At 41.8% G+C, this 18,174-nt stretch overlaps 2 protein-coding genes across 5 annotated transcripts in view; one reads left to right on the forward strand and one right to left on the reverse strand.

Annotated features, from left to right (window-relative positions):
• Window positions 1-14,503, reverse strand: part of Rbm48 (RNA binding motif protein 48) — a 21,375-nt gene extending 6,872 nt beyond the window's left edge. The window contains exons 1-5 of one of the 3 annotated variants that reach the window (XM_057776510.1): window positions 14,380-14,503; window positions 13,713-13,903; window positions 9,469-9,614; window positions 8,056-8,624; window positions 1,394-1,482 (exon numbers count right to left, since the gene is read on the reverse strand). In XM_057776510.1, coding sequence (XP_057632493.1) covers window positions 1,405-1,482; window positions 8,056-8,624; window positions 9,469-9,614; window positions 13,713-13,903; window positions 14,380-14,490 — 1,095 coding nt within the window. In that variant the 5' untranslated portion in view covers window positions 14,491-14,503 and the 3' untranslated portion in view covers window positions 1,394-1,404. Of the gene's footprint in view, window positions 1-716; window positions 1,483-8,055; window positions 8,625-9,468; window positions 9,615-13,712; window positions 13,904-14,379 lie in introns of those variants that run through there. The other 2 variants (XM_057776519.1, XM_057776501.1) reach the window with 2 other exon arrangements.
• A 235-nt stretch (window positions 14,504-14,738) lies between these two features.
• Pex1 (peroxisomal biogenesis factor 1) overlaps window positions 14,739-18,174 on the forward strand; it is a 39,894-nt gene continuing 36,458 nt past the window's right edge. For both annotated transcript variants that reach the window (XM_057768159.1, XM_057768167.1), the window contains exon 1: window positions 14,739-14,883. In XM_057768159.1, the coding sequence (XP_057624142.1) occupies window positions 14,755-14,883 (129 nt within the window). In that variant the 5' untranslated portion in view covers window positions 14,739-14,754. The remainder of the gene's footprint in view (window positions 14,884-18,174) is intronic.

An 18,174-nucleotide genomic window follows, 5' to 3' on the forward strand; every position in this document is an offset into this window, starting at 1 on the left:
GCCACACACTAAACTACATGGAAAATTATCTTCTTAATCATTTTTAGCAGTACAACCCACTCTCCAAACCCTTTTCCTCCTGTGAAGATGCAATTCAGCACCAATGAAGAATTCCTCATTCCCCTCCCCTCATGGTTGCACACTGCATTTACCAGGGTCCTGAGGTGCAGAGACATAACGCTTTCTATCTGAGCAGCCTGATTCAGATAGCATTTGTTCTTTCCAGCTCTGTGTTTAGGCTGTTAATATACTTTTTACCTGAGATTCCAGCACAGCAATCTATATAACCACCTCTTGTGAATGGAGAACCTAATCCCTTGTTGGCGATTTCCTGTAGCATCATCCAGCCCTTTTCAGAGCTGACAGCACCTCAGGGCAACTGAAATAAACCTTATCTTATGACACGGTCAGCCACAACTCACTGAAGATGGTCCTTAGGAACAAGAACCAGCATGCATGCAGCACACGGTGCCTTCTTAATTTACTTTTCCCAGTGAAGAAGATAGAAATAGCCTGTACAAAACTACATGGTCCACTGACAGAAGACAGAGATATGCTGACAGGGTAGAAACCTAGAGTTTCCAAAGTTAATTCGTTTTTAGATTACCATAATTCATGTAAGTTATTCTTTTTTTTTTTTTTTTTTTTTTTTTTTGATTTTTCGAGACAGGGTTTCTCTGAAGTTTTTGGTGCCTCTCCTGGAACTAGCTCTTGTAGACTGGCCTCGAACTCACAGAGATCCGCCTGCCTCTGCCTCCTAAGTGCTGGGATTAAAGGCGTGCGCCACCACCGCCCGTCATGTAAGTTATTCTTAGAAGCTACAATAGCATGTGTATTTCTAGATCTCTGCTCTAACATATATCGGCATTTTTCCTTTACAGAACTGCCTTCATTTTGAAGCTCTGATATTCAGAAACAATCTGACTACTAGTTTTTGAACACGAATTGCTCAATACCTGCATTAAAGTCAGATCTGGTTGCATTACAGATTGTTATATTTATTTCAAACAATGTAAATACTGTAATGTAAAAACTGATACAATGTGAAAAGAACAGTTTCTGCTACATTGTGTGTAAATCCAAAAAGGATATACACATTTGCACACAGTTTAAAAAGAAATACAGAAAAATTAGTTTACTTTAAAACACCAGTAGTAAGATACTGTAAATAATTAAAATGCTAAACATAAAAAAAAAAACCACAAAACAAACAGAAAACAAAAGGATCTCTCCAGAAAATATCATTTTAGCTTGGTGTGGTAGTACACACCTTTATTCCCAACACCCAGTGGCAGAGACCCAAAGTCAACCTGGTCTACACAGAGAGTTCCAGCCAGCAACAGCTACCCAGTGAGACCCTGACTCAAAAAGAAAAAAGAAAGAGAAGACTAACTTGCTGGCAAGCTATATTCTTCTTCTTTGTTTTCGTGGGTGACTTGTAGACATATCTTCCTCTGGAGTCTTTGGCACAGATGAAATCACCTGGTTTAAGAAGAAGAAAAACCACTCAGCAGTAGACAGCAACAGGGAGTAAAAACTGGACAGAAATGAGTAAAATGTAGACTGAAAGAACAATACACAGGAACAACCAAATAAGGACTTATTTCCTTACAAAAGTAAGATTAACAAACTAAGAGCGGGAGGGAAGGGAGAAAGGTGGGGAGACAGTATAAACACACCAAAACAAACTAATCAATCAACCAAAACCAAAAAAACAAAAAACCAGGAAGGTTTTAACAGATTCTAGTGAAATTCAGAAAATCATTTGGGGATTCTTTGAAAATATATTTCAAAAACCTGGAAAGTCCAAAGAAATGGATAAATTCCTAGGCAATATATTGATGGACCAGCCTGAACCTTCTTAAGATTAGAAACTACCTTGTTACAAAGTCAAAAAAGGTTCATTCCTGTTTTCTATAAAACTTGTATTTGACCATGTCTTCACCCATATTCTGGAATTTGACATGTTTCAGACCTTATTCCTTGACCTCTATCTTGTCAGATGTTTTGCTCAATAATTTTGAGATGTTCTGCCAAATTCCTACATAACCAAAATTCCTGTGGAAACCCTCGAACCTTGACAACCCCCTCGCCTTGCAGATCTTGAACTATATGAATTCTACTCTCTATTATGTTCAATGCTATTTTCGATATGACTCTCACTCAATTATATTCAATGCTATTTTCTCAACCCTGCTTTAGGAAACAGCCCTGTCTGACAAAAAACAAAGCTTGCTTAATTCAACTAAAAGAATTTGGGGAAAAAAAAAAAAAAAGAATTTGGGTAATGGTCTTGACTCTCATTTGGTGGGATTACTATTATGATCTTTTAAAATTAACTCAAGAAGATTAAAGTATCAATAAAAGTCCCTAGAAAAGTAATGTCCAAGACAATGGATTCACTTCTGAATTCTACTAACCCTTAAAGAAGAACTAACACGGGGCTGGAGAGATGGCTCAGAGGTTAAGAGCATTGTCTGCTCTTCCAAAGGTCCTGAGTTCAATTCCCAGCAACCACATGGTGGCTCACAACAAGTCTGGTGCTCTCTTCTGGCCTGCAGATATGCACACAGACAGAATATTGTATACATAATAAATAAATATTTAAAAAAAAAAAGAACTAACACCAATGTTCCTCTAACTAGTTAAAATAGCAGAGCATTATTATCTAACGCATTCTAAGAAGCCAGCATCAGCCTGATAACAAGTCATACAGGAACCAACAAACAAGAAAACTATAGCCCAATTCTTTTGATCAACATAAAAGTAAAAAGTTTTCAATAAAATTATTGCAAATTGACAGGGGCAGGAGAGATGGCTGAGTGGTTTATAGCACTGCCTGCTCTTCCAGAGGTCCTGAGTTCAATTCCCAGCCAACCACATGGTGGCTCACAACCATCTGTAATGAGATTCGGTGCCCTCTTCTGGCCTGCAGGCATACATGCAGACAGAACATTGTATACATGATAGATAGATAGATAGATAGATAGATAGATAGATAGATAGATAGATAGATAGATAGATAGATTGATTATTGCAAATTGAAGAACACATTAAGATCATATAACCACAACAAAGCTAGTTTCACTCCTAGGATTTCCAGGAAGGCCCCCACATAGGAAGCACAGCACATAGAATCAAGAACAGAAATTACGTGTTTATCTCGGTACATATTAGAGGAAGACACAGAATTTCCTTTAATATCAGAAATGAAGACAAGGGTGTCCATTTCTTTCCATCTTATTCAATTTAATATTGTGAGTCTAAGTCAGAGCAAAAAGACAAAAATAAACAGAAAAGAAAATGTCAGATTATTTCTATTTGTAGACTACACAATCTTATACTTAGAAGACTCTACAACCTTATACTTAAAAGATTCTAAAGTCTCATCTAGAAAACTCTTAACTATGATAAGCAGTTTCATCAAAATATACAAAAATCAATAAAAGTAGCTTTTCTATAAAGCAATGAACTTGCCAAGAGAAAAAAAATCCCATTAACAATAACAACAACAAAACCAAATGGCTGGGAAGACAGCTCAGGTGAAAGTCCTTACCATGCAAACATGGACCTGAGCTCAGATTTCCAGCCCCAGGTCAAAAGGCTGGATGCAGTAGTGTACACCTACAGCGTCGCACTGGGGAGACAGACCAGTGAGCTCCAGGTTAAGTGAGAGATTCTCTCTCAAAAACAGAGGTAGAAAATGACAGAGGAAGCCATGAGCACACATACATGAACATGTACAAAACAAACCCAGGAATACATTTAGTCAGGTCAAAGATCTCTAGTCAAAACCATAATATAGTGAGAAAAGACACGAAAAAAAGACACCAGGAAATTGCAAGACCTTGCATGTTCATGGACTGGCAGAATTAATATTAATAATCTATAATTATTATTCTGCCCCATCCCACCCACACCCCAGTGTGCAGCTTGTGGGAGTGGATGCTAGAACAGAATAAAGGTGGTCAGGCTTGGCAGCAAGTCTTTGACCCACTGAGCCAGCTCATTAGCCCCTGGTAGAATTCTTTTTTTTTTTTTTTTTTTTTTTTTTGCTTTTGTTTTTTGTATGTTTGTTTGTTTTTTGAGACAGGGTTTCTCTGTGTAGCCTTGGCTGTCCTAGAACTTGCCTTGTAGACTAGGCTAGCCTTGAACTCACAGAGATCCACCTACTCCTGTGTTCAGAGTGCTGGGACTAAAGGCATTTGCCACCAGTGCTCAACAGAATTAATTTTTTTTTAATTCTTTTTTAATTAAAATTTCCAACTGCTCCCCGTTTCCCATTTCCCTCCCCCTCCTCCCACACATTGCCCCCTCCCCCCACTCCCCTCCCCCATCCCCACTCCTCTTCTCCTCCCCCCAGTCCATTCCCCCTCCCTCTCGATACTGAAGAGCAGTCCAAATTCCCTGCCCTACAGGAAGACCAAGGTCCTCCCACTTCCATCCAGGCCCAGGAAGGTGAGCATCCAAACAGGCTAAGCTCCCACAAAGCCAGTTCATGTATTAGGATCGAAACCTAGTGCCATTGCCCTTGGCTTCTCATCAGCCTTCATTGTCCGCCATGTTCAGAGAGTCCAGTTTCAACCCATGCTTATTCAGTCCCAGTCCAGCTGGCCTTGGTGGGCTCCCAATAGATCAGTTCCACTGTCACAGTGGGTGGGTGCACACCTCGTGGTCCTGATTTCCTTGCTCATGTTCTCCCTTCTTCTGCTCCTCATTTGGACCTTAAGAGCTCAGACCGTTGCTCCAATTTGGGTCTCTGTCTCTCTCTCGATCTATCGCCAGATGAAAGTTCCTGTGCCATTCTCCTTGGCCTCTCGTCAGCTCTCATTGTCCACCACATTCTGAGAGTCCGGTTTTATCCCATGTTTTTTCAGTAGCAGTCCAGCTGGCCTTGGTGAGCTCCCAATAGATCGGCCCCCCTGTCTCAGTGGTTGGGTGCACCCCTCATGGTCCTGACTTCCTTGTTCATGTTCTCTCTCCTTCTGCTCCTCATTATAACCTTGGGAGCTCAGTCCGGTGCTCCAGTGTGGGTCTCTGGCTCTATCTCCATCCATCGCTATATGAAGGTTCTATGGCGATAAAACTACATTTATCCATTTGTGTATGAGGGAATGCATATGTGTATGAAAGTCAGAGGAAAACTTGTAGGAATTGGTTCTCTTCCTACCATGTGAGTTCTGGGGATTGGACTCAGGCTTGCGGAAAGTACCTTGGCCCACTGAACCCTCTCACTGGCCCTGGCCGAACTAACATTGTGAGAGTGGCTATTATTCCCAAAAGTGACCTGTAGAGTAAACACAATCCTTATCAAAATATCAAAGACACCCTTCCAAAAACAAGAAAAAAAAAACTGTCCTAAAATTCAGATGGAGGTACAAAAGACTCCTGAAAAGCTAAAGAATCTTAAGTAGTGAGAGCAAGGCTAGACAAGGAACGACATGGTGACAGAAGCAGCACAGGGCTGGATAAAGACAAGAATAAAGAACAGTGGGACGGAACAGAGGACCCAGAAATGAGCCTACACAACTGCAATCACAGACTTTTTGACAAAGGTATCAAAAACACATGGGGGGAAAAACAGCATTTTCAACAAAGGGGGCTAAAAAACTGGATTTCCACAGAAAATGAACATTGGATCTGTACCCCTTACTGCACACACACACACACACACACACACACTTGAAGATGGATTAAGGACCTTAAGTAACAAACTCCGAGGCAGACAGATGAAAACAGACTCTAATGGAACAGGTAAGAACTCCAAACAGACGGACTGCATGGAACAGTGGCCGACTGCGGAATGGGGATCTTGGCTAACTAAACAAGTAAGGAGTTAATAATGAGACTCTCTAAGAACTGGAAAAGTTATAAAGTAAAAAACCCAAGTCTTCCAGTCAATAAATAGGCTAATGAGTTGAACAGATTTCAAAAGAAATACATATGACCAATAAATATTTGAAAGTGTTCAACATCATTAGCCATCAGGGAAATGCAAATGAACATATCACTAAACAAATCCAAATGAAAACTACGTTGGGTTTTCACCAGACAGAACAGCTACAGTGAAGAAAACAAGCAGGATACAGACAGACGCTCTGGTTTTACTGGGGTGCTTCTGTTTTTGCTGTTGTCTCACTGTGTAACTTCTTGGGCTGGCCTGGTCTGGCTCGCACTATGTAGTAGACTAGAGGTCTGTCTACTTCCGCCTGCTGAGTCTGCACCAATAACTGATAAATTTAAAGACAGGACTGTTCAGTGTGAGAGAGGAAAAAAAAATGGAAAAACTATCATAAAAATGGTACAATCTTCAACTCCCAGGAGGGCAGGGGAGGGATGAACACTAAACACATTATTATTCCATTACCCAAAGTTACTATTAATAGTAGGTCAAAAGCACTATTAAGAACGTCTTGATTTGAAATGGAAGAATACTAGAAACTGTGGTAAAGTATTTCTTTTTGTTGTTCTTTTATTTCCATGTATGAGATGTAGACTTTGCACTTTAAAAAGCGGTCAGCCCTGACTGAGACAGCTGTCACCTGTGTTCAGCTGTCACCTCAGTTCAGTGCACCTGGGGATATGCTGTGCTGATACACACCGACAAAATTGGTAGTTAAACATAAAATCCATGTTCATACACTTACTACCTTAAGCAAGTCCTCATCCTTTAGCAAATAATAATCATGAGGTGAAAACAAAACTCTGTAAAAGAAATGAGGTCACCTTAGCTTCGAACGGGAGAGCAACTGTGCCAACAGGACTACGCATCCGGGAGTTAGCCGTAAACATGCCGCGTCCCTCCATGTACGGTTTCTACAAGGCCTAGCTCCACTCCACAAAAAGAAAGCTTTCATAAGCTACTTCAGATGAAATCATGTAAATAACGGGAAAAGACAATCTGATTTCAAACTACTTCAACTCTTTCAAGTTCATACATAAAGTGTCAAGTGTAGGGCAACTGACGACTCGGTTTTTAGAAATCTCAACTTGTGTCAGGAGCCATTTTCCCAAAAAATATTGCAGGGACCATTGTCCTGGGGAGTTTGTAGAGAGCCCCACACCCCAACGGTATTAAGAACTGTTTTGTTGGCAGAGTCTACCCCACACCCAACTACCTTGAGAGCTATCTGTTAGCGGAACCATCCCCACATTCCAACTATCTAGAGAACTAGGTGTGTCAACTTGTGACTTCCTGACTGAGGAATCGTGACCTGACCAATCGTAACCTCATGGCCAACGACCTCGTGACTGGCTTGGACCATCACGGCAAGATCCCTTCCTGCCTCTGCCCCCATCCCAAACCAAATTCCTCATCCAGGGGCTATATAAGCCACAACCATGACACAAATAAACGGAGGCTTTGACAAGAACTCTGCTTGGCCTCCTTCCTGTCTCCCGCCCATGTCTTTCAAGTAGCGCCTCTCCGGGACCCTGGAATAACTGACCAGCCAGGCGGGTTACAATCCCTAGACTAACTGACCCGCCAAGGCGGTCTACAAACTTGTGGGCTGTGGATGTGGTAGGGATGGGGCACCTGCCTGACACACGTTCTGTTCCCCCCCAAAAATTAATTAACTAATTAATTAATCAAAATAATTCCTTCTTTTATGGATATCTACCATAAAAACATTTTGACTTTGATGTTATCTGCAGTAACTTTGAATTTAAGAGAACTGATTATAATTGTTAATTTTAGCTTCTGCTATACAACCCAGGGAACTTTAAAAGGGAAGGAGAGACAACATCTGGAGTCTATTATTACAATCTGATTGACTGGAACATTTAGTATTTTGTGCCTACACTGACATAAAATATATCTGTTTGTTGTTAAGTCAAGAATTACTGCCAAATAAAATAAATATTAATCATGTCATTTTGGAAAATAAAGGTGGGAAAATTAAAAACAAAAAGACAAATAATTTTAGTTCCTCCAAATAATTTCCTATACAGTTGTTTGTCCTCAACTAAGTTATCTCAATATAAGAGAAAATATAAGAAAAAATATAAGGAAATATAACAACATAAAAAATGTATAAGAAAAAAAAATCTCACCTCTTTAAGTTTACTCCGAATTAAGTTTGCCGTGGTATTCAAGGAGTCATCCTGCAGATCCACTGTGGGAAGAGCTGGTAACTTAGGTCCAATCACGACCGCGTTACTGCTTGTGTTTGTTTCAGAAAAAGTTCCGAGTTCACGATCACAGTCTCTCCTTCTTTTCCTTTCCTGCAGCTGTGTTGTCCTAGGCATGAATCTGCCGACTGACTCTGAGGTGGTAACAGCCTCTTGCATACTAGAGCAAGGTAGTGCATTTTTGTAAGTACTCATCTGTAGTTCTGGAGAAAAGGCACTGTAGTTACAGTGCTCTGATAGTTCACCATGGTTCCTGCTGCTGCTACAGGAGTTTGATGCTCCGTCCACATGGTCCCCAGGCAAACAAGTGGTTTGGGAGGTAAAATGGCACAAAGGCAATTCACAAGAATAAGGAAGACAAGGACTTGAATTCTCAGGAGAAGTGTTCAAAGCAGCTGTAGAAAATCCAGGTATATGTGAATAAAAATCTTGTCTAGAATCTTTTGTTCCTTTTTGCTCTGGAACCAGTTTCTTCTTTGTCAAGTAATAATCTTCAAAGTTATATTTTTAAAAGTTGACAGAACAGTAAACAAATGGTTCATTAATTATTTTAGTCATTCAGAATCTTGTAATTCTATAAACAACTTGATGTTAACAAGCTCTGCTCCCAATATTACACTTCTAGAACAGGGAATACATGATAAGATTTAAAGGCCTTTGAAAGGATACAAAGGGGGTAGCTTCCCTTGTCCTCGCTTCATCTATCTAGACTGTCTCACTGTTCCTCTGGAGTCTCCTTGTCTCCCTACTTAAAAGATGATAAAATCTGTTCTTTTACATTTCCCACTACCTGTGATCTTAGAGAGTTTCCTATGACATTGCATAGAAAGCTTGTATAGTTTCAGAATATTCTACTATATAGATAAACCATGTTTAGTTCCTACTTGTGACAGGAACAACTGAGCTGGGCACGGAAGCCATCTGAACTTTCCCACAATGAGGAGCACTTCTGAGCAGCCGACAGATCAAACTGCTTTACGCTGCCTTCGTGTCAGCACTGTCCTGGTCCCTCTCACTGAAACCTTGGCACATTGGTTACCCTCTAGGACTTACAGCTCCTTAAACACAATGAAGTGTTTAAACATATAGCCTGGCTTGCCCTGCCATCCTTCTCACTCCCCTTCTGCATAGCACTTACTAAAATTCAAACACCTCTCACATCCTGTAAGAAATAAATAGTTCATGAACCAACTTCTCTCCCTTTCTAGTCAAGACTGTATAGAACCCTGTGGTTAAAGACACCAAAGACCATGACTGAGCAGAAACTCCTCAATGACACACATCCCTAGCAATGCCTGATATACAGAAGCTGTTAAAAAAACAGACTTTCCGTACCTTTGCTTTTTGTAGCTCTTGCAATATAAGCCTTTCTTTCTTCTAACTTTTGTCTAGTTTCTTCAACTGTCTCAAATTCTGGAGCATAGCACACATGAAGTAGCCCACCAAAGAAACTCTGTTCATCCATCTTTTTCTTAGCTATCCTAAAAAGAAATACATAATTTAAAGAGTATGCGAAAGGAAAATACATAAATTACATAGCTTAAAAAAACATTGCTTTTACTATTTTTATTTATGCCCTATTCGTAGGTGTGTATGTCTCTGCACGTGGGTATGTGCACCCGAGTACAGTTGCCCAAGAAGGCCAGAGGTGATAAAACCCCTGGAACTGGAGTTACAGACAGTTGTGAACCACCTGACACGGGTGCTGGCAACCGAACTCCAAACCTGCATCCTCTCTAGCAGCAACAAGTGCTCTTAGTTTCTGTGTCTTCTCCAGTCCCTGGATGCATTTTTTTTTTTTTTTTTTTTTTGAGACTGGGTTTCACTATGTAGGTTGAGCTGTCCTGAATTTACTGTGTAAATCAGGCTGACCTTGAACTCACAGAGATCTGCCTGCCTCTGTCTACCAAGTACTGGGATTAAAGGTGTGCACTACCATACCCAGAAAGTTGTTGTTGTTGTTATTATTATTTTACTATTTTTAATGGGTAAGTGTGTGCAGAGGCTCTGGCTTGGAGCTAGAGTTTACAGACATGACCTGGCTGCTAAGAATCGAACTCAGGTCCTATAGAGGAGCAGTACATGCTCTTAATTGCTGAGTCATTCACCCAGTCATGGTTTTTTAATCTAAATTTACCTAAAAGTTTAACAGGAATTCCATAGATTAAAGTGTCTGTGTGTGTGTGTGTGTGTGTGTATGGGGGCGGGGGTAAAATGCTTTGTTTCTGGATGACCACACTGACCTGGTAAGTACTCCTAATAAAAAGATTTATCAGCTGGCTGTGGTGGTGCATGTCTTTAATCCCAGCACTCGGGAGGCAGAGGCAGGTGGATCTCTCTGAGTTCGAGGTTAGCCTGGTCTACAATAGCTAGTTCCAGGACAGGCACCAAAGCTACAGAGAAACCCTGTCTCGAACGCCCCCCCCCCCCCAAAAAAGATTTATCTTATTATTTATTTACTTTACTTGTAAGTATGTGTTCTGTACATGTGTGGGCAGACACACACAGAAAGAGACCAAAAGAGGCCATTGGATCATTTGGGGCTTGAGTTACAAGTCACCGTGAGCCACCTGACAAGGGTGCTTGGGAATTAAACCCTAGTTATCTGAAAGAGCAGCAAGCTATCTTAACCACTGAGTCATCTCTCCAGCCCCAAATTATTCTTCCTTTCCTTCTAATAATCATCTCAATGGATTTTCAGCTAAGCGAGACACACTTACACTTTTAAAAAACTAACTCAGGATCCATTGGTTAGCCTGAGTTATAGAACTTGTAAGCAAAATAAAACTTTAAACTGGCAAATGATTTAGCATGTAAAGGTACTTGCCACTAAGACTGATATCCTGAGCTTAATCTCTGGAACCCACATGGCAAGAAAAGGCCGTCTTTGTACACACCATGGCATGTGCTCCTGGACACAAACTTCCACGAATGAGTGAAAATACTGAATATATTAACTGTAGTATGAGGTGCGGGCTGCGTCCCGCCACCCGGCTAGCTTAGCCCCTGAAATAACCACACGGAAATTGTATTAATTAAATCACTGCCTGGCCCATTATATCTAGCCTCTTCTTGGCTAACTCTCACATCTTGATTCAACCCATTTCTAATAATCTGTATGTCACCACGAGGTTGTGGCTTACCGGGAAAGATTCAGCATGTCTGAACTGGCAGCTTCATGGCGGGCGGCTCTCTCACTCTGCCTTCTTTCTCCCAGCATTCAGATCTGTCTACTCCACCCACCTAAGGGCTGCCCTATCAAAAGGCCAAGGCAGCTTCTTTATTCAATCAATGAAATCAACACAAATACAGAAGGACCTCCTACACCATATTAACAACTACTCAATGCAAAATTAAGAACTGTGTTCCTTCTGGGGTGGGAGAGATAGCTAAGGGGTTAAGAACACTGGCTGCTAGTCCAGAGGACTTAGGTTCAATTCCCAGCGTGGCAACTCACAATAACTCGAGTTCTAGGGATCTGATGCCCTCTTCTGCTCCACAGGGTCCTGCATGGATATGGGTGTATAAGCTCACACTACCATACCACATACACATAAAAACAAGAGAAATAACTAATTTAAAAAGGATTTTATTCATTCAAGAAATACTAAACACCTATGCTGAACCAAGCACTATAATAAGTAACTCAGTACTTCTGAATCTATAGATAATTATTAATGCTTATGCTATAAATGCTTCACTTAAATTGTTATAACCATCTTATGATGAAACCAAGGCATCAGGAAATTGGTAAGTGGATCATGTTTATACATTAATTTATAAAACCAGGGTTCAATTGGGATGGCTAACTCCAGAGTCAACTCTATCAGGTTCTGTGGAGATACAAAAACGCACTACTCCATATGGTTTCCTAACCATGAGGAGCTGGCCAACTGGTGCAAAAGATACACAGTCTTTGAAGTCAAATGCTTTTGTGGTGGACTATGAGTAGCACGCAAAGAAACAGGAGGGGCTGGAGAGATGCTTTGACGCTAAGAGTACTTGCTGGTCTTGTAGAAGAGCAGATTAAAATCCCAGGACCCATACTGGGTGACTCACAACCACTAATGACTCCAGCTCCAGGGAATGTGAAGTCTTTTTCTACTATAAAAATATATGTACGGCAAAAGTCGGGGAAAGATATGTTTTAAATCAGGTTAGTGATTAAAAAAAAAAAAAATGGCTAAGGTGAACTAGAGAGTGCACCGTGGGTACAACACTTGCTTAAGCTCGGGTGTCTAGGTTCAGATCCCTGACAGCCACATAAAGCTGGGCACTGCTGCCAGGCGGTGGTGGCGCATGCCTTTAATCCCAGTACTCGGGAGGCAGAGGCAGGCGGATCTCTGTGAGTTCAAGGCCAGCCTGGTCTACAAGAGCTAGTTCCAGGACTGGAACCAAAAAACTACGGAGAAACCCTGTCTCGAAAATCAAAAAAAAAAAAAAAAAAAGCTGGGCACTGCTGCATACCTACAATCCTGGTGCTGGTGAGGGAGAGAGAGAAGATACCAACAAATCTAGTTGATGAGCTTCAGATTCAGTAAGAAACCCTGTCTCAAAAAAATATGAGAGAGCTTATGACTTTAAATCTGGTAGAAGGGTAGCTGGAATCAGGAGGACGCTTTGAGTTCTAGGTCAGCCTGGTCTACATAGCCAGTTCTAGGCTAGCTAGGGCTACATAGAAAAAACTTGTCTCAACAAATAAATAAATAAGTTGGGGAACAACTGAAGAAGGCACTTGGCATTGGCTTCTAGCTTACACACACACACTCTTCCCCCACAAAAGGGTAAACACTGAAATAAAGCATTGTTGACTTCAATCTTATTGGAATACAAGGTTTATGTCATTTGTAAGTATTAAAAAGAAGTTGATTGATATAGAACCATAACAATAAGAATTGCCATTGCTAATATTTACTCTTAATAGGAGGTACCAGTCTAATGCCTTTACATAAGTTATTTCATTTCCTTCACCCTCAGGGACCCTCAAAAAGCAGACCTTTTTGCCATGTTGATTTTAAGAAGAGGAAAAATGTGCTTAGCAGTATTAAAAACAAAAACAAACAAAAAAAAAACCCAAAACAACAACAACAAAAACTTCCAAAGTAATGAAGACCTAGGACTGGAAATTCACTGCAGATAATTCTGAATCTACCATACTACAGGTTCAAAAACAGTTATGCAGAGATATGAGAGGATGGAAAGAAAAGCACAGATATAAGAGGAAAGAGATAGTATCTTTTTAAAGGAAGAGCCAGGGCTATAAATGACTGTTAGGCTGCTTGACTAGCGCATGTGAAGCCTGGAAAGGTAAAACACAAACAGGAAGCCGGCAGGTGGTGGCGCACACCTTTAATCCCAGCCCGGTGAGGCAGAGGCCTGCCTGGTCTACAGAACTAGTTTCTAGACAGCCAGGGCCACACAGAGGGACCCTGTCTCGAACTCCCCCTAAAACAAACAAACAAACAGGAAGATGGAGGGCGGTAAGTGTTTGTGTGATTTGGGTATGTTTCGGAAAACCCTGGGGTCAAAAAGTCAGCAACAGTAATAAAAGGCATGGGCACTGCTTAACTTGTACATACCTTGCACTTTGTAATTTCACAAATTTAATGAGATAAACTTCTGTAAAATCTTCCGCTGGGTATTCATCTAGAGCGTTATACTGTTCAATCGCACCATACAGAGCAAATCGTTCAACTAATTCTTTCATGGCCCCCACTGCAGGCACGCCTTGTATTAATAAGTACTGAGATTCCAAGTTGATTGTATATACCTTTAAAAAAAAAAAAGTCCCGTTAAATGCACCCCACAGACAAACCTTTGGCAAATCTGTCCCCGACTTTTTTTTTTTTTAAATGGAACTTTTTCTGCCCAATCCAGTCTATAAAATATATACACAAAACTGTCACTCTTCTTGACTAAAGCATAACACACACCACATTAGGGTATCTGACTATACTATTTAATAGACTTTTTTCCAGAAGCTGACTCCAGAAAAGATAATGGAAAACAGTCACTAAACTCACCCCTGCTCGTCCTGTGAGAAGCGCTATTGTAAACAGGTAGAATACAAAACTAAAAATCGTGTTTTTGTGGAGCAACAGTCTAGTAAGTAGCTGACGGAGAGTAGTGATAACATTTGGGTCCTCGTGCCGCCTCGACTGAGAGAGGAGGCTCAGACAGCATCCCTGTTACGCTTTCCGTAGGCTGGCCATGCCCAGGAAAGCTAGGAAACCCAAGTGACTCTACCTTGACCGCACGAGGGCGTCGGCTCTCCCGGTATTTGGCCCGCGAATCACACACGGCCGTCTGGACATGGTGGTCGAACACGCAACCCGGCTTGCCGTCACTGAACGCCATCTCGCCGGCTGCAGTCCTGGGCGCCAGAACAACATCCGCCGGATGCGCTCCTCTGTGTCCAATAAGAGAGCAGAATGGGCCGAGCGTGCTTAGATTGGCTGGACCGTCGTCTCCTGAGAGCGACAGTTCGGTCTGCAGTGTGCCGCCCCCTAGAGTCTCGGAGGAGGGAGGGGCCGATCGATGTCCTCGGGCTCCGACGCCCTGGCCTTCCGGGGAAGGGGGCGGACTCTGCCTGGGGTGGGCTGGGGGAGTTGCGCCGGGACGATGTGGAGCAGCGAGCGTTTGGCGGGTGCGGGGTCTGGCGGGGCGGTAGTGACGGTGGCCTTCACGAACGCTCGGGACTGCTTCCTCCATCTGCCGCGGCGCCTCGTGGCCCAGCTGTACCTGCTGCAGGTAACGCGCTCGTGTGGGGTCGGCTGACACCTTCCCCGCCGAGCCCCGCTGCGGGCCCGGCGTGAGGTGGCGGCACCACCCGCACCGCGGCTAGGATTTCCTAGTCCGCCTCTTTAGCTGGCTCAAACCAAACTGAATATGCTCGGGTTCTGCCTTGGCGTTCGGAAGCAGTTCTAACTCTAGGTTGAAAAGCTCTAGAGAGCTCTTCCATGGTTATTAGAGGATTGTCCTACCAGCGAGTTGCCAGTGCTGCCATAGAGGCCTCGAGTGGCAGACTTGATTTGTAGATTACGAGGTTGCCAATTTATGCAGAAGGTTAATAAGGTGACAGCGCTCCCTGCTTAGGAGGGCTTTGAACACTGCAAGGGTGTGCAGGGAAGGGAAGAGCAGGCGATGGAATTGTTCCCACCTCACACCTTCACGCGGTAACCAGGATTCAAGTGGATCTGCCTGAACTATCACTGTCTGGATGCTGTCATTATGGTGTTTCAACGTTATAACCATCTGCAGAAATACAGCATCCAGGTTTTCTTAACAAAGAGTGAGTGCAGATAGGTTCTCTGGTTTGAGTGTGTTCACCAAATAGACAGTTTTTAAATGTCTGATTTGTTTTCCTTGTGGGGGAAAGAAATCAATCACACAAGTTCCAGCTTGTCTCATTACCCCTTTGTCTTTTTGAGACAGAGTTTCTCTGTGTAACAGCCCTTGGCTGACCTGGAACTCACTCTGTAGACCAGGTTGCCCTCAAACTCATAGAGATCCACCTGCCTCTGCCTCCCTAGTGCTGGGATTAAAGACATGAGCCACCACCACCTGACTAGTAACTACATTTTGGCCAAATAAAATGATTGAGATGTCTTTCTTGTTTGCTCAGGTTGATTTTTTCTTTTTTTCTCCTTTGGAGGGCAGGGGCCTCGTCGATGTTTTGGATATTTCAAAATTCATATTTCCTCCTGCAGTGTCACTGGTTTTAAAGATTTCCTATGAAATAAGGGGACTGAGTTGCTGAGCTTATGAAACCCCATAACAAAAGTCCTTGACCTCTGCCTTATAACCTACGTAATGACCTAGGACTTTTGACTTCAAACTGGGGCTTTATTTTCCTTTACCAAATTGTGTTTAGTTGAATGATCTCTGTCAGCAAAAACAGTTGGATCATTGTTTGGAAATTGTGAGAAAATTATGCAACTAAAGGTTACACAGTGACTTTCTCCAAGACAGGGTTTCTCTCTGTCGTTCTGACTGTCCTGGAGCTTGTTCTGTAGACCAGGCTAGCTCAGCCTTGAACTCAGAGATCTGCCGGCCTCCTGAACCCTGAGGACTGGCTATTGGTGACTTTCTTGTGTATACAAGTTTATTAAAGAGCATTTGGGTGCCATCTTGCCTCAGAAGGGACTCTAGTATTCTTTGCAATTGGTATTGTTAAAAGAAAGATAAAGTACTGAAATTTAGTGTAAATAAGAGTTTGATGTTCGCCTTTTTTCCCCGAGACAGGGTTTCTCTGTAGCTTTAGAGCCTGTCCTGGAACTAGCTCTTGGAGACCAGGCTGGCCTCGAACTCACAGAGATCTACCTGCCTCTGCCTCCCGAGTGCTGGTATTAAAGGCCTGTGCCACCACAGCCTGGCTGGTGTTTGCCATTTTAAGGTTTGGATTTATTTTGACTTAGAGAAATGAATTTAATAACATTAAGCTTCCTGAGATAACAAGTCTTCAGCATGCTGGCTTTTTACTAAGGAGGGGTAAATATGTAGAAATGCTCGTGATGCAGTAGTAAAAGGGTAAAGCCTGTAAATCTTGCCCATGATATACAAACGCATGAATCACTGACTGAAAAGCGTTAGCAGAGCACACAAAATTGTTCATAGTGTTGTGTTTTTGTGAAAGGAATTTCTTTCCTTCCAAGTGCACATATTTCTCACAATTCCTCGAACGAGTGTAATTTTTTTTCAGAGACAGAATCTCACTGTGTAACCCAATTTGACCTTGAATCACAACCCTTCTGCCTCAGCCTCCCGGTTGCTAGAGTCACAGACGTGCAGTACCAGCCCTGGAAGTGCACTTCTGTAGCCATGGAGGACACTGGTCTCAATTCTCAGCCCTGAGCTCACATAGTACATTATCTTCATGTTTTGTTATTCTAATATATTTTTAATTTTAAGGATTTATTTATTTATTTATTTATTTTTGGTTTTTCAAGACAGGGTTTCTCTGTGGTTTTGGAGCCTATTAAGGATTTATTTTTAATTGTGTGTATATTTGTCTGTCTGTCACATGTGAGGATATTTGTGGAGGCCGGGAGAGCACAGAGCTGGATCCACATAGGTAGAAGTACCACAGCACTCTTAACCACTGAGCCATCTCTCCAGCCCGTTTAAAATTATATGTTCTTATAGTTTTATGACCTTTATTTATTTATTTGTTTGTTTTGCTTTTCTTTTTGAGAATTACTGTCTTACTGTGTAGTCTTGGCTAGCCTGGAGCTCACTATGCAGACTAGGCTGGCCTCGAACTCATAGAGTCAGCCTGCTTCTGCCTCCCATGTACTGGGATTAAAGGCATGTACTAACATGCGCAGGCAGTTCTATCAACTTTAAAAGTCATTTAAAAAGTACGTAATAAAACATCTCAGGAAGGAAGTACAAGAAACAACTAATAATAATTCCCTCTAGGAACACAGACCTGTCTTCATATTTTACCTTTTTTAATTTTTGTACTTTTATTTTGTGTGTTTATTACTTTTTAAATGAATTCATTGATCAGTAAGAGATTAAATATTGCAGCTGATTGGTGTTTCATAACTCTAAATTGTGTTGTTATATATTTTTTCTTTTTTTTTTCTTTTTTTTTTTTTTTTTTTTTTTGGATTTTCGAGACAGGGTTTCTCTGTAGCTTTTTGGTTCCTGTCCTGGAACTAGCTCTTGTAGACCAGGCTGGCCTCAAACTCACAGAGATCTGCCTGCCTCTGCCTCCCGAGTGCTGGGATTAAAGGCGTGCGCCACCACCGCCCGGCTTGTTGTCATATATTTTAAAATTTTTATTTTATTATGTGTATGAACATTTTGCCTGAATGTATGTTATTTTCTTTTTAAATTATTTAAACACATACATACTGAAAATATGTGTAAGTTATCAGCTCCCTGTGGTATTTTGAACTCTGAATTGCTTAAATTAGGCCATTGAGACTATTAGACTCTAGGCTTTGAGCCCAGCGTCACCACTAGTGGATGTTCCAGATGGTCATAGGTTTTTTTTTCCATGATAAAAGTGAATAAAGAGTAGTTGGCTGTCTA

This window comes from Chionomys nivalis, chromosome 1, assembly GCF_950005125.1.
Source record: "Chionomys nivalis chromosome 1, mChiNiv1.1, whole genome shotgun sequence".
Classification (NCBI taxonomy): Eukaryota; Metazoa; Chordata; class Mammalia; order Rodentia; family Cricetidae; genus Chionomys; species Chionomys nivalis.